Source organism: Enhydra lutris, unplaced genomic scaffold (assembly GCF_002288905.1).
Source record: "Enhydra lutris kenyoni isolate GAN:26980312 unplaced genomic scaffold, ASM228890v2 scaffoldscaffold3, whole genome shotgun sequence".
Lineage (NCBI taxonomy): Eukaryota > Metazoa > Chordata > Mammalia > Carnivora > Mustelidae > Enhydra > Enhydra lutris.
This window is the reverse complement of record NW_019154087.1, coordinates 11,164,306-11,180,783: the sequence shown is the minus strand read 5'-3', so window position 1 is coordinate 11,180,783 and position 16,478 is coordinate 11,164,306. Positions and strand designations below refer to the sequence as shown.

General features: G+C 36.9%; 1 protein-coding gene across 3 annotated transcripts in view; it reads right to left on the bottom strand.

The window, feature by feature from the left end:
• Positions 1-859: 859 nt before the first annotated feature.
• LOC111155690 (PR/SET domain 5) overlaps positions 860-16,478 on the bottom strand; it is a 222,148-nt gene continuing 206,529 nt past the window's right edge. The window contains exons 15-16 of one of the 3 annotated variants that reach the window (XM_022515994.1): positions 10,166-10,270; positions 860-1,197 (exon numbers count right to left, since the gene is read on the bottom strand). In XM_022515994.1, coding sequence (XP_022371702.1) covers positions 1,033-1,197; positions 10,166-10,270 — 270 coding nt within the window. In that variant the 3' untranslated portion in view covers positions 860-1,032. Of the gene's footprint in view, positions 1,198-10,165; positions 10,271-16,478 lie in introns of those variants that run through there. The other 2 variants (XM_022516003.1, XM_022516012.1) reach the window with 2 other exon arrangements.

Here is a 16,478-nt window from a genome sequence, read left to right as displayed (position 1 = left end):
CTAATTATATAGGACAATTGAGGGTAATTCAAGAGAGTTTCAGAATCACATACTGCCAAGATTCTGGAAAACGTCTTTTGCAAAACAGAATGTTAATGCTCTGGGGACGCTATTGTACCTGCACCAACATGTTCTGAATGAGAAGGTAAAGGGCTAGGTTCATCATAACTAATACTGTAATGCCACTATGGGCTGACACTGTCAGTCAACAAATACTGAGATATTTTGTTTCAATTTTTAGTTACATAGATTTGTATATTGTAAATTTCTAAAGATAACTGGTATAAACTCAGAAGGATCAGTTCGATATATATTTAAATGTACGGTCTTGTACAGATCTTATGAAAGTACTACAGACCATGAGTGTCTGTATCTAAATGATTAGAGGAAATAATGTTAGAATAGTCTAAAATGAAAATAATTCAATAGATGCTTTAGTTCTTAAATATCTCTTTATTTTAAACTGAACTATTGTAGGGAGCTATAAATAAGATCAACTTTTGGTCTGTTTCACAAAATAGCAAGTTTTATCCTGTTATCATGCTTGATGCTTTAAAAACTCTTGACCTTATCCTCATCTACAATGAAATATTTTGGTATATTAATTTCTTTCTGGCTAAATCAGTAGTAGCCAGTTGTAATAACCAGCACGTGCACACACAAAGATGACAATAAAATAAAAAGGCCCAATAAAAAGTGTGTTAATAAAGTTCATTACAGAGAGGTGGCCCAGAAGGAAAGCCACGACTCCCTTTTCCATTTTATAAAATAGAGCACAAGTAGTATTTTGCAAGGCTACAAACTTGTACCATTTTTTGGTAGAAGTAGGATATTCGTTCTTTCTTTCTTTCTCCTTTCTTTCCCTTTTCTTTCTTTTTTTCATAAGCATCTACAAACTCTAAAGGTAGGCAAATAAGAACTATGAGACCAGTGAATTACTTTAAGCTACTTCTGCTATGCTAATCAGGTGACAGAAATCTGGGTTTCATATTAGGAGCCCTTCTAAATGGTTTAATTCCTTTACAGCTACCATTAGCTGTCAGCTTCACCATGGATATTGTCCATGTGCACTTTGAGGTAGTCATTCCTTGTAAACTTCTTATGGCAAAACTGGCATTCTGCCAGTGGACGATTGGGATTGTGAGTCATCTTGTGTCGGATCAGCATTTTCTTTAGGCTAAAAGCCAAGTCACAAACCTAGAAAAGACCCAAAGATACCAATCATATTATGCTGAAAAACCTGAAGATATGCCAATTTATCATTTATACAATATACATTATGCATCGTCCTATTATCAAGTATGTACTGATGGGCACAAAAACAAAAATTGCTCGAAATAAATGGAATTTAACATCCCAACTAAAGGGTAAAGAAAATTAATTACAGTTCCCCAAAGCTGTTTGCATTTAATGTGTGTGTCCTTTATACCCTAGCCACCCTCCCTCCCCATCTGCTACTGTATTTAAATATGTCTAGAAATATAACTCCTTAGGAACAATGTTTTTCTTCCCATGATGGAGTGTATTGACAATTTCATATTAAACATGTTAAACAAAAAGCCTAATGGCCCAGAGGGCATCGCTCCATATGACATAAATAGCACAAGACATGTCTTACCAGTGATCCCTTCGATTTAGTCCCATTTATGAAGTAAAAGGTTAACATTGCTTTAAGCACCCTACTAAGTGGAAGTTTTTTACCCACAACTCTAATTCTTGATTTCTTATTACATACACTCATTTAACTAAGTCATCTAACATGTTTACTTCATATAAGCTCTGCCACATTGACACCTGGCCCAACAGACATTAACATTCCAATAAAAATATTAAATTACCACAGAAGATGTAAGGTCTTCCTGCGTCAGTACTTTCTCACTTCTCCTGAGGTAGCTTCCTCTTACTGATTCCTCAGGGAAGCCTATATGATCTGTCTGCCAGAAGTGCTCTGTTAATTGCTTTCATAGTAGTTTTTACTTTTCCCTTTTAACACTTACCCTGAATATAATTACTTATTAGGTGATTTTTTTTTTTTTAAATCGCCTCCTTACTGGTCTAAGAAACATTAGGGTAAGAGTAGTCATTCCATAAATATTTGTTGACTTAAAGAAAGAAAGGTAGACAAGATGTTAGATAGATAGGTAAAAGTCTTATGAGCAATGTAAGTACATCAAAGGCTGTGGAATAATTCCAGAGATCGAAGAAGGTAACTATAGAGATTATTTTCAAGTAAAAGAAACTCTAAGTTTTCAAACGGCCTTACAAGTATAATCAAAATTTGTTATCATAAATAACACAGAATTATAATGTATCCCCTATTTTCTATTTCCCTGGTTCCTTCTCTAAGCCCCATGTAATGAACAATTAATGAACAATAGATACCAAATTCCTCACTGGCTTCCCACTGAAAGTAGATTCAAAATAAAAATTCCTTACCATGGTGAAAAGGTACATCAATTTGTTCTCCAACTTCATTTGCATCCCTTCTTTCTCACGATGCTCCAGCTGCACATGCCTTCTTACCGAATACCCAGACTCAGTTCCTTCCTACAGGCCATGATTTATACTGTTCCCTGAGCCTGGAATGTTCTCTTCCCTGTGGCTGACTCCTTCTCATCTTTTAGGTTACTTTGAGTTACTTTCTCAGAGAATTCTTTCTTAAGTATTCTTTTATGCCTCACCCTTCTCCTTTTTAAAATTGTTCTCAGTCTTTATCACAGAATGCAATTAGGTATTTATTCAGGTTTATTTGTTCAATGTCTATATCCCACAGGAATGTGAGTTCTGTGAGCAGAGGGGACATAGTGTCTAGTTCACTGTCTCAATTCAATGTCTGGCACAGGGACTAGGTTGAAGGGCTAACATCAGCTTTCATTATGTGCCAGGAACTACTCTTTGCAATTTATAAACACTAACTTATGATAGCCTCACCTCACCCTTTTAGGCAGATATTAGTACTCTGAACCTCATTTTACAGAAGGAAACTGACACAGTCACTTCAGTGTCTCAAGCTGGTTACCCAAGGTCACAGAACTAGGAAGTGGTTTCCAGGATTTAAACCCACGCAGTCTGGGTTCAGAGTTTTTACAACCCCAAGGACAGACTATTATTAAAGGCTCGAACTTCAAACAAAGATATGTGAGCTGACTGTACTTTTTCCATTTGCCTGGCTGACACCATTTTTAAGAAATAAAACCTCTTTGAAAAAATAAAGGAGGTTCTCAGTTCAGCCCATCAGTGTATTGTGAGGGATATAAGTCAAGTTCACTTACAGGGTCACCATGGGAAAATTACAGCAGCAGCAAGCTGAAGAAATGGAAAGGAAGTTGAGCAAGATCCTGAAGTCATTGATAATGGATCTGAATTAAGGAATCCTAGAAGCTCCACATAGGAGCTGTGATGAGAACAACCCAATGGATTTTTGAATGAGGGCCAGGTAGAGGATTAAGTATCAGCAGAGAGTAGCTGATGTCACAGTTGTGAAAGTGACTACCTACACATTAAAAGCTATGTTTTCATGAACTAAGAGATTTCAAACTGATGTTCTGTATAAATCAAACGCAAGGACATTCATGGTCATTTTAAAATTATGGGAAAGCATGAAAGAATTCAAATAGTGCAACAGGGATGCTTCCTTTTCTTTATTTCCACTTTAAGTTCTTAGCCAACCCATCCACCTACTCCAAATTAGTATTAATTCACCTGCCAAAGAATAGGAAAATGTTTTTTCTTTCTCTAGGCTGGCAATAAACTGATTTTGTTTTAAAATGAAGTGAAACAACACATTTATCAAAGTACCTTGAGAGATAATATTAGAATTCCATACAAACATCTTCAGTTAACGTTTATCAATAACATACAATGTTTCTTGCCACTTCAGTTAGAAAGAGAATGACAGAGAGTACTCTGTTCTGCCCTGTGGAATCCATAGTCTTAAAGAGAAATATTTTTTGATGCCATGAACATATCGCTAGGAGAAGGAACAGAGGAGAGGACAATCAAGTTTTCCTGGATGTATGGATGTTGTCATGTTGTAAGGTGGGGAATGATATCCCAGGGAGAAGGAAGAGAACATGCAAAGGTACAGGGGTATAAGAAGCAAGGCCTAGGTGGGGAGGTGAAAACATTTCACTAAGCCTGAAGAAACAGATTATTGGAGCAACAAATTGACATAAATAAGTAAGAGAAAAAACCTGATAAAGAAGTTAGAGTTGAAGGCTGGAGCCAAACTCTGGAGGTCCTGGTAATCATAATAAGACACTGGAAAGATCTTCTCCAAGTTGTGGGGATTCATTAAAGGATTCTGAACAGAGACTAAAACGAAAATATCATTTAGTACCAAGCTCAGAGTATGACACTGGAGTCAGCACAGCCAGTACTATGATTCTACTCTAAGCCAGAAATTACTTGGATATCAACTAAGATAGCACTTACTGTTTCACTGATTCATGCTTTTAAAAATATTCACTAAACGTTTCTTTATATGCCAGGCAATGTTCTAGGCCTGGGGACATGACAATGAACAAGAAAGAAAAAAGCTCTTTTGTCATGGAACTTACATAATAGATGATAAATAATTAAACCAACAAATATGTAATATTTCAGGTAGATGTAAGTGTCATGAAGGCGAAGAAGAATATGGTGTGAGGGTTAAGAAAGTAATGGAAATAAGGAAGAGAAGAATTTTAGCAGAGAATTGAAATAAGTACAGGAGAAGGTTATAAAGATACCCGAAAAGGATATTCCAGTCCAGGGAAGGAGCCAGAAAGAGAGAGAGAGAGAGAGAGAGAGAGAGAAAGAAAGAAAGAAAGAAAGAAAGAGAAAGAAAGGGGCCCTATTCATTGAAATATACTTAGTGTGTCTGAAACAGCAAGGAAGTGATGTGGCCAGAGTGAGTGGTGGTAGTGAAGTCAGAGAGGTAGGGGCAGAAGGGTGGGGGTGCAGATCCGTAGGGACTTTCAGATCGTGGTAGAACTTCGGTTTTCACTCTAAATGGGAAAGACAGTCATTGGAGGGTTTGAGCAAAGGAGTGAAATATAATACATATGCAATCTGCATCTAAAATATATAAAATCTGAATCAGGTTCTAGAGAGATCACTCTGTGTGGCAAGCTTAGGACAGACTGGGAGGAGCAAAGATCAAAGACAGATAAATTAAGGAACAACTGCATTACTGTAGGAGACTAAGATGTAGCTGGGGAGTTGTCAAAAGTGTTCTGATTCTCAACTTATTTTAAATGTACAGCCAATCGGATTTGCTAGTGGATTGGAGGTCAGAGGTGAGAAAAAGAGGAGAGCGAAAGTGGCAATGAAAATTTAAAGAAGATAATAAGTTTGAGAAATATATAGAAGGAAAGACTGTCAGGAGTTGCCGGGACTGAATGGGAGAGCTAGTTGGGTTTGGGCCCTAGAATCCTGACTTGGCCAGTTATAAGTGGTAGAGAATAGGTAGGTCACTCAACTTCAGTGAGCCTCATTTGCTTCGCAGAGGTGGAAATCACACCTGGGTACTTCTGGGGTACAGGGCAGATCAGTAAGAATATATATAAACTGGATCACTGTGTCTTTCTCACAATAGAAGCTCAACTAGATGATGCTATTGGTCACGGCTTAGGGAAAAAATGTCTGGCACAAGGCTCAGAACTTTGGTTTGGGTTATATGGAGATGGTGGGGCCCTCAGAAAGATGTACAGGTAAAGAAAACATGTTGAGTGACTGAGAAGGCTGGGGAGATACTGATTTCAGTCTGGAATATAGGAGAGATGTCTTCCAGGCAGCTTCAGAGTATCTGCCTAGAATTCAGAAGAGAAACCCAGGCGGGAGAAAGAGAGATTTGGAAGTCCTCACCATAGGGAGAGTAGCAAAGATACCAGAAGCTCAATACCTCTGGCACACTGGGGTTGCTGCACGGCATGGAACGACTGCATCTAAGGGGCTAGTGTTGATGAGTGAAGTGGCATTTGAGCAATATTATAAAGAACTGAGGTCAACATATATCAGTTTTTTTCTTTACAGTTTTGCTCAAATGCCACTCAAATGTCATACATGTGTGTTTTTTTTGTGTGTGCTTGTAAATGCCAGTCAGGAAGTGTGAACAAGAAATAAAGAGGACTTTCCAGGAGGAGGAAGTGGTGCATGATACCACATGGGACAAGGGACAGAGATGCAGAACAGCATCACTGCTTCAGGAGACTCAGAGTTCATACAAATAAAATGCAGACTACTGACAGATAAGAGATTATTAAAATTTTAGTAATAAGAATTGACAAAAACCAGAATAACTAACTTTTCAGTCAAGTAAGAAGGTGGATTTTACTCTATGGGTTGTGAGACACTGTCACAAAAAAGCGCATGATTAGGTTTACTTTGAGACAATCACACTGGGACATAAAAAGGATTTTAAGAGAATACTATGAACTGTATGCCAACAAGTTAGATAACTCAGATGAAATGAACAAGTTCCTAGAAGAACACAAATAATCAAAACTGATTCCAGAAACAGAAAAACTCCAGAGACCAGTAACAAGTAAAGAGATTATATAAAAAACAAATAAACAAGCAAGCAAACAAACAAAAAAACAAACCCACCAAACAAGAAAAAAACTTCCCAAAAAAGAAAAGTCTAGAACCAGACAGTTTCACAGATAAATTCCACCAAAAATATAAAGATGCATTAACAATAATCCCCTCAAATTCTCCCAAATAACAAAGAAGAGGGAATACTTCCTAATTTGTTCTGTGAGGCCAGCATTACCTTAATACCACAGCCAGGCAAAAATATTACAAGAAAAGAAAACTACAGGCCAATATACCTTTTGAATATAGATGCAAAAATCTTCAAACAAACAAAAAACAAAAAAACAAAAACTCTAACAGGCCATATTCAAAGTCATGACCAAACAGATTTATCCAGACCGCAACAGTTGATCAACATAAGAAAATCAAACAATGTAATACACCACTTTAACAATACAAAAGATAAAAAAAATTATCATCTCTGTTGATGAAGGAAAGCCTTTGACAAAATCCAACATCCTGTCTTGATAAAAATATTGAAAACTAGGAAAGAAGGGAGCTTCTTCAACATAGTAAAGGGCATTTATAAAAAATTCACAGCTAACATCACATTGAATGGTGAAAAACTAGAAACTAATGCAAAAGAATGGACCCCTACTTCACACTACATTCAAAAATTAAACAGATCAAAGACCTAAATGTAAGACTTAAAACTATCAAACTTAGAAAGAAACAGGAGAGTAAATCTTCATAACCTTGAAATTGACAAGTCTTAGATCTGTCACCAAAAGCATGTTGAGAAAAAGGAAAAAAACAAACAAACAAAAAAAAACAAATAAATTGGATTTCAACATTGAAAAAAATTTTTTTAAGATTTTATTTTTTTTTTAAGTGATCTCTGCATCCAACGTAGGGCTCAAACTTACAACTGCCAGATAAAGAGTTGCATGCTCGACCAACTGAGCCAGCCAGGCACCCCCAATATTGAAAAGTTTTGTGCATCAAAGGATATTATTAAAAAAGTGAAAGATAACTTATGGAATGTAAGAAAATGTCTAGTATCTAGAAAATACAAAGAATACTTACATTCAGCAACAAAAAGACAAATAACAAAATTTTTAAATGGGAAGAAGACTTGAATAGATATTTCTCCAGAGAAGATACAAATGCCAACAAACAAGTATATAGAAAGATGCTCAATATTATTAATCCTTTAGGAACTTTAAATCAAAGCCACAATGAGATATCACTTCACACGCCCTAAGTAGACTATAATTTGAAAAAACAGAAAATTACAAGCGTTGACAAAGACATGGAAAAACTGGTATTCTCAGGCATTGCTAATGGGAATGTAAAATGGTGTAGCTAGTATGAAAAACAATACAGATGTTCTTTGAAAAATCGAACAGAATCACCATTTGACACAGCAATTCTACTCCTAGGTATATGGCCCAGAGGAATTAAAACAGGTACTTAAATACCTGTAGGCACATGTTTGTCTCAGAGCAATTCACAACAGCCAAAAGGGAGAAACAACCCAAATGTGCATCAATTATGAATAAACAAGTTGTGATATATACATACAATGGAATACCATTCAGGGAGTGATGTACTGATACAAGCTACAAAGTAGATAAACCCTGAAAACATTATGCTAAGTAAAAGAAGTCAGTCACCAAAGTCACATCCTATATGATTCATTTACATGAAATATCCATAACAGGTCATCTATTGAAATGAAAGAAGATTGGTCCTTATCAGGGTCTGTGGAGAGTAGGGAATATCTCCTTAGTGGGTACAGAATTTTATTTTGGGACATTGATGTCTGGGAATGAGATAGAGCACAATGAGATAGAACACAATGTGATGGTGGCACAACATTGTTAATGTACTCAATGCCAATGAATTGTTCACTTTAAAATTATTGATTTTATGTTATGTGAATTTTATCTCAAGTTAAAAAAATTACGTTGGCTGGGTGGAGAACACAGGGAGGGTGCAGGTTACGCACTGCTAGTGGGACTGGAAACTGAGAGGAATTAATAGATTTGAGTGTTATTTAGGAAAAAGAAAGATGGGAAATGGGTGAGAAAGGATGACTTCTATCCAAAATGAGTAGGTTAAGAGGGTAAGATTTTGGAACAAAGATAGCCTCTATTGAGCAGGCTGCATTTCAGGGAGGTTCTGGAGGCCCTCAATCTCTATTCAGTGGACCAGTCTGAGCCACAAATAAGAACCAGAGACTTCTGAAAAAAGCATAGAAATAGATGAGATAGAAGTAAATTGAAAAAAATAATGCTTGTAACATAACAGTGTTTTTTTTTTTTTTTAATAACATCATGGTCTCGTTTACCTTAGGAAGTAGTTGACAAAAAATATTGAGCATAAAATGAAAGTTGAGTTGAATGTGATGGTAGGAAGGTGTCTGTATATAGTTAATATTTAATTTCTATGCCCCATCAGTTATTTGTGTAGCTGTACAATTAAGTAATCTAAACAGGTTTTGCCTATATGAAAATGTTTCCAATAAAAGCACTAATGAATTAAACCAACTGAAATTATGAAGCTGGGGCTATACCTCCGGTTCAGGATAGAGCTACATGTGTACATTTCTTTCTTTGCAAGTACTTCTTGCCTTAAAGAATTTCACTGTTCATACAGGTATTTTTATGAGTAGGCCCACTGGGAGTACATTGTTGCCTTAACCTTACCACCAAAGTTTCATGGATGGACAAGGAAAACATCTTGCGTTTGTGAGTTTCCTTTCATGTGGACTGCTTACACCGTACTTTATCCGTTGGAATATGCTAATGGGACGAAGTCTTCGAGTTTCCCTCCACATTTAAAGAGAATTCTCTACTGTGCAATTTCACACACTACAACTTTAATGTTCCTTCTTCTACTTAGGTACATTAATGCTCTTCTTGCTATTTTTGTGTTAGAAATAAGCATCCAAGTGTTTTCCCTAAAGCCTGTGTCAATCTTCCGTCGGCTGTCAATCTTATACAGAATTGTGATGCTGTTTATTGAGAAACCAATATTTTCCCTTAATTAGTTAACACTCAGATTCATTTTACTGATGGTGGTAGTATTTTTCCTTTCATAAATAGTGTAAACAACTGTGTTTATAATTTCATTTCAATTCAAATGTCATTAGCAGAAAATCTAAACAATTAGCAACATTATTGAAACAAGGGAGTTTGTTCATGTTTTAGAAATTGATGGTTAGGCTGTAATGAAATAAACAGTATCTATGACCAGTTGAATCTCTGATTTAAGTATCATGAACCTATCAAAGTTCTGGGTAGACACATGAAAGCTGCCTTGAATCATCACACACTTATATCTTGAAAGAACAACTCAATTGCATTAAAAAAGGATGCAAGCGTGCCTTAAAGAAAATCAGAGTTTATTTGCTGCCAGCAAACTAGGATGAACAAAACAACTCCATAGTGGTTACATGGATTATGCAATCAAAATATACCAGCAGCACAAGATCTCAACAGAAAGACCAGCCTGCAAAACATACATACACACTCATACATACACACATCATGCGTAGACACACACACACACACACACACACACACTCTTCCAGCACATCTGTTGCTGGAGGACACTGGGGAAAGAAAAGAGAAACCAAACTCACGTCACACTGAAAAGGCTTTTCTCCAGTGTGCGTCCTCTTGTGCTCATCCAGGCCTCGCTTCTGGCTGAAGGCTTTGCTGCACTCTGAGCACTTGTATGGCTTCTCCTGCAATCAATGGAAAGAGATCACCATGAATCTGAGTGAACTTAGAGAGCCTTCCCTACTAAGGTATGCTGGCGGTGGGGTGGTATTTTATCTAGTTCTATAGGGTGCCGCAGCAAATCCAGAGGGGTACCATGAGTTATTTTAAATGCTCGTGAGGAACAGCACTACTCAACCTCTGCTGGACAAACCGAACTACTTGCTCATGGCAGTTCACAGTTCCAGCATGAGACTGTGGGACATTTCTTTTAATTACATCATACCTTTGCAAGGCTGGGTTCTGAATGATCGACATGATCTAACTACTAAAACAACTGAACTCTTAGGTTTTCTTCTGGTTTGGTGGGCCGCAAAATTTCACTGAGATACTAAGGGTGTCATGGACCAAGAAAGTTTGCAACCCCTAAACTAGATGGTGATAGATAGATAGATGCCTCTATCTCAGAGGCATTCCCGGGAATGAAAACTTCAGGACAACATTGTCATCAGATTTTGGGGGTAAGTTTAAGAAGATGTGAGAGATATATCTATATCTATATCTATATCTATATCTATATCTATATCTATAGATATAGATATAGATATATTATGTAGCCATCAAAAAATGAAATCTCGCCATTTGCAATGATATATATATAAAATGCAGCCATCAAAAAATGAAATCTTGCCATTTGCAATGATGCAGATGGAACTAGAGGGCATTATGGTAAGTGAAATCAGTCAATAAGAGAAAAGACAATTATCATATGATCTCACGGATATCAGGAATTTGAGAAACAAGACAGAGGATCATAGGGGAAAGGAGGGAAAAACGAAACAAGACAAAACCAGAGAAGGAGACAAACCATAAAAGACTCTTAATCTCAGGATTCCCCTATATTTTCTTACATGTTTTAGATTGATGATTTCCCTCCCTGTATTATCACAGAAGTTATGAGCACTATTTCTCTTAGTGGTTATCCTTAACAAATCTACCATATACATTTAACACAATTTAAAATTTATCCTACTGAATAACAAGTCCTGAAGAATGCTCCTGTCTTACATGTTATGTGTAGCAGTATTTTATTTGTGTCTTGATTTTTAATCCTGATACGGAATCATTATTACTTTACATACCAATGTGGTTTAGATTTATACATGCTTAACAATTTCTTCACTTCTCATCCGTTCTTATCTGACTTTGAGAGGATCTGATGATGGTAAATTCTGTTTTTATTGGATTGAAAATGAATTTCTCATTTGTTATTAAATGAAAGTCTAGAAATCCAATTAGGTGTATAACAGACTCTATTTTTCATGTCTCTTAACCATTTCCATCTCTTTGTATTGGGCCACATGTAATTTCTTTAGATTTAGTTGATCAATTATCTTCAGGTATGAATAACTTGTTAATAGTTTCATTTGAGTTTTTAATTTATATTATATTTTAAACTTTTGTAAATTATTTCTTTTCAATTATGCTTAATTTTTGACAAAATCTTATTTTTTACTCATTTGCTTATGTCTATGTCAAAATATTCTAGACATTTGTATAATTTGCCTCATCTGATAAATCATTATCTTAAGTTTTTTGGAAATTTAATTCTGCTATTTGTGGTTTCTCCTGTCTCCTGCTCATGGCTCTTGTTTCCTTGGGTGTTTTTGGAATTTGGAATCATGGGCTCATGTTTGGTGGTCTTTATCTGTTAAAATTCTGTGACCCCTAGGTTGAGGGTAAGTCCCTCCAGACAGCATTTTTGTTTGCTTCTGCCAGGCATTCTGGGATGCTATCAATCAAAGACCATTTTAAGTTTATTTCATGCCTTAGGGTTTTCTGGTCAGGGAAGCATTTTAAGTCTGAACTCTAAACACACTTGAGGGAAAGACTGTGGTTACGAACTCTAAGGAGAACTCTTTCTCTAGCCAGCAATTACTCTGAGACAATTAAATGTACAAGGCACGTCCATTTGCCAAGGTAGATTATTTCCAGTTCCTGATTTCATTTTGAGTATCATTTTTCTAGGGTCCCAGCACTGTGGTGGGATGTGGTTCCATCTTGCCCTATAACCTAAGCCTAGAGCTTGCTTCCTTTTCCATCACCATTAAAAACTGAAACTTGAGTTTACAAATACCGGCAAACACCCCAAAGGTGTTCTCATTCTCAACCTCACCTTATCACTCTGGCATGTGGCTGTAGTTTGCTCTGTTGGATCCTGGGGATTACTGTTACCTCCCCCGCCACACACACAAGCTCAGATATTTCCTATTTGCTTTAATATATCCAGCAAGGATAGGTGTTTTGTATAGGGCCTCTATATTTTATTTTATTTATTTTTTTTTTTTTAAGATTTTATTTATTTATTTGACAGAGAGAGATCACAAGTAGACGGAGAGGCAGGCAGAGAGAGAGAGGAGGAAGCAGGCTTCTTGCTGAGCAGAGAGCCCGATGTGGGACTCGATCCCAGGACCCTGAGATCATGACCTGAGCCGAAGGCAGCGGCTTAACCCACTGAGCCACCCAGGCGCCCGAGGGCCTCTATATTTTAAACGACTGTTCAAAGTTAACAGAAAAACACGACATTTTCTTGGCAGTCCAAAAAATATGTTTACTGCTTTTTTCATCTTGTCTAAATCAACACAATCTTTTTTCACATATTGCATGGTTTTTGGTGCCTATTATTTCTTCAAATATTGCCCAGGGTTTTTTTTTTTTAAGAAAAACTTGAAAATGTAACTGTAAGTATTTAAACCAGAAACTTCCTGGAGTTCCTGGGACTTGTATTATATCCAAACATTTTACTTAAACTTATATTTTAAAAACATATAAAGATATATCAATATGATGTATATGAAAAGAAAAAAAAGGAAAGCTCTTCTCCCTAACCACAATTTACCCACAGAACAAGATCTTGTAAAGAAGTAAGAGGCACATCACTGTGGCAACTGCAATGACAGGTAAGTATCTGTCAGAAAACAACCCAAGACAGGACCAATTATCGGGATGACATCCTAAGAGAGTGACGCGAAGTTTCCAGGAGAAAAAGGCAGTGAAAAACAAGGTCTGAGCATCACTGATTAAGAACATTCTTCTCATTCATTCCTAAATTTCCTCTTAGCAGGTACTGTGTGCGTAAGCACCCTACAGTGCCCCATGGGTGTTGAGAAAGGTTCTGAGCTAGCATATGGAGATTCTGGCAAGACAAGGGTTTTGCAGTTATCACAAGTTTTCAAAAACTCAAATGTGTATTATGCATTGGCTCGGATTGAATAAGTAACATTTACACACACACACACACACACACACACACACACACACACACACACTCACCCCCTCATATATTAGTATTTTTCAAATTGGTCTTTGTCAAATAATCACTGTTGATTATTTTAATACACTTTATTTACAAATGCCACTGAAATTATATTACCTTCACTTAATCATTTTCACCTATAAAAGAACAATCATGTGCTTCTATGTGTGTGTTGGCAGGGAGGTGGAGTTGAAATTTATAATGTTAGGTTCCTCTAATTTCAAAAAATTGAGAATTATAGTTGGAAAAGGGACCCATTTGATCAAGTAGTTCTGGGTCTGCCTGGATTCACTCTTTTCTACCAGGAACCATTTGAAGCCAAAGATTCCCTTGGATTTTGTCCTAAGATTATTAGCTCACAAAGGACTTTGTAATCACACTTATACGTCAGTCTGGAAAGAAAGGTTCTTTAAGTCCTTAGGCCGTAGCAAGTATAGTAGGAAGAACCCATGATTGCCTTTCATATGTCTGTCCATCTCTTTTATCCCCAAGTCTTAAACAATCTGTAGTTTTCCTGAAGATAGTGCAAGGACGGTTATAATTCCTGACAGAGTTGGTGAGAATGCCATATACCGCTTCTTGGAAAGAACTTTAATGCCCACCCTTGAAAACATTCCATTTTTTTTTTTTAAGATTTTACTTATTTATTTAGAGAGATAGAGAGCATGTGTGCCTGCAAGTGTGTGAGAGCAAGTGGGAGGAGGGGCAGAGGAAGAGAGAATCACAAGCAGACTCTGTGCTGAGCATCTGAACCTGATGCAGGGCTCAGTCCCACGAACCTGACATCATGACCTGAGCTGAAATCAAGAGTCAGACACTTAACCAACTGAGCCACTCAGGCATTCCTGAAAAGATTCCAATTTACAGAGAATGGTACCAAAGCAAGTGTGAGGGAATTCCTGACCCAGTAACCAGCATTTATACCAAAGGCAGAGCCAGATGATCACCGGTCACTCATTTCAAATTTAAGAAAACCAAATGAACAGAAATAGGAAGAAGAAAAAAAGTGCATTTTATTTTTCAGAAAAAGAGAAACAAAACCAAACCCTCATCCCCCTTCTTTATTAATTTCTTCCCAATTATTCCTGGTCTGCCATATGAAAGAAATACCACCTCTCCTAAGGTAAACATAGTTGGGCACAGAGAGAAAGCTGAGTGGTACAAAGACACCTAAACCTGTTCTTCTTCTCTTTTTCTCTGGGAATTGTGAAAAAAATCTATGTCACCTCTAGAGCATTCCTAAATATTCCTACCCCTAACTTCTCAGTCTAGAAGAATCCACGCTTGTGTGCAAGGAAGGAAGAGAACTTCAGTCTCTAATCTTCGCTGTCTGCCCTTACTATAAGGTTCACTGAGGATGACAGGGACTAGATAGCTACGTAGTGGTTGATGCAGCAAGAGACCATGTGACACAGAAAGCTTAAGAAATCTTTGAGTTCTTATAGTCAGGTTAGGCAGCAGAGGTAAGGCTGAGGTACCTGCCACCTTCCCAAGTACACACTGTTCCACAATCTACAGGCTGGTGTGGCTGAAGTGTTTAAGCAAGTTCGGAAAGCAATGGACTTCCAAAGGCCCCGTTGCTCCTCCCCCGCGAAGAACCCATACACTAGCAGCATTTTAACATTAACCATCTCCTAACTCCACTAATTCTCTTCCTCCATCTCTCCCTCCATTACAAAAATCTTTAATATGGGCACAAAATCTGATTCAATAAAATATCACGGAAATTGTAACACTATTTCTGAGGGGAATATGTAGTATAAATTACACATTTTAACTCATTAGCTGGATTTAACCGGAGACAAAATGATTAGGTCCTTGATTAGTTCTGTTTCTGAATGATTACATAGTTTAACTGACAAATAGCTTGTCCTTTGTCATCATAACTGGGGAATCATTACTAAATGGAGGCAATCTATTTGTCAGTTAAACTGTGTAATCTGTCAAAAGCAGAATTAATCAGTAGTCTAATCAGTTCTCTTTAATCAAACAGCATTTGGCAGAATTCATTCAGAAGGTAAGATTTATAGAGCTCTACACCTTGTACCTTGTTATGTAGCTAATAATAAGTCCTATTTTTGTATTGCTAATGACCATCTATATAAAAAAATAACTTCAAATGTTATCTTTTTTACCAACACGAACTGAATTAATAAATCTCAGAACCATTTTAGAAACAAAGTCACATTTTTAAGAAATCTTGGAGGAATCTGAATGTTGAAGTTCTTTAAAATAGTAATTTATTGGAGGCTTCCTCTTAGTTTAGCTAAGGATCGCTTGCTAGGAGATAAAGAAGCATGCCCCCCACTACAGACTAACAAAAATAAGAATGGATCATGGGTAGATTATCTACATGCCATAGGTAGGCATCGTGACTATTACCTTGATTGTTTTATGTTAGGCCCAATCAAATAGAAACAGAAAATATAACAAGTGAGCTTTTCCCCTTGTAGTCAAAGGTCAGGTAAATGGTGTAAGGAAGTCAAAGAACGATGGTTAATAAATGTTCTTTCATGACCCTGGTGGCCTGATTCCGATAATTGAGAAATAAAGATTAGTAAGCAATTAAAACAGGCCAATGAGTGAGGATGGTAAGGACAGGCAGAACCTGTGGTATTTTGACCATACATAAACACAGTTGGCTTATGACAGGGTTCAACCTATGAGCGAAACACTGGCTTCTTGGTTGTTATATAGTATGTGGATATACTTGATGGACAAACCTTTCCTCTATTTGTCTTGCTCAAAGCTATACTAAGGCCAGAGTGTCCACGCTGTTGATGAAATAACTTCCACGTGAGCAACCTGAACATCAAATACAATCTGAGAGAAGAAACTCACCGAAGAGGAATCAGATGTGGAAATAAGTCTCTTTGTCTTCTCTCTCTCACACACACACATACACACAAGTATATTAG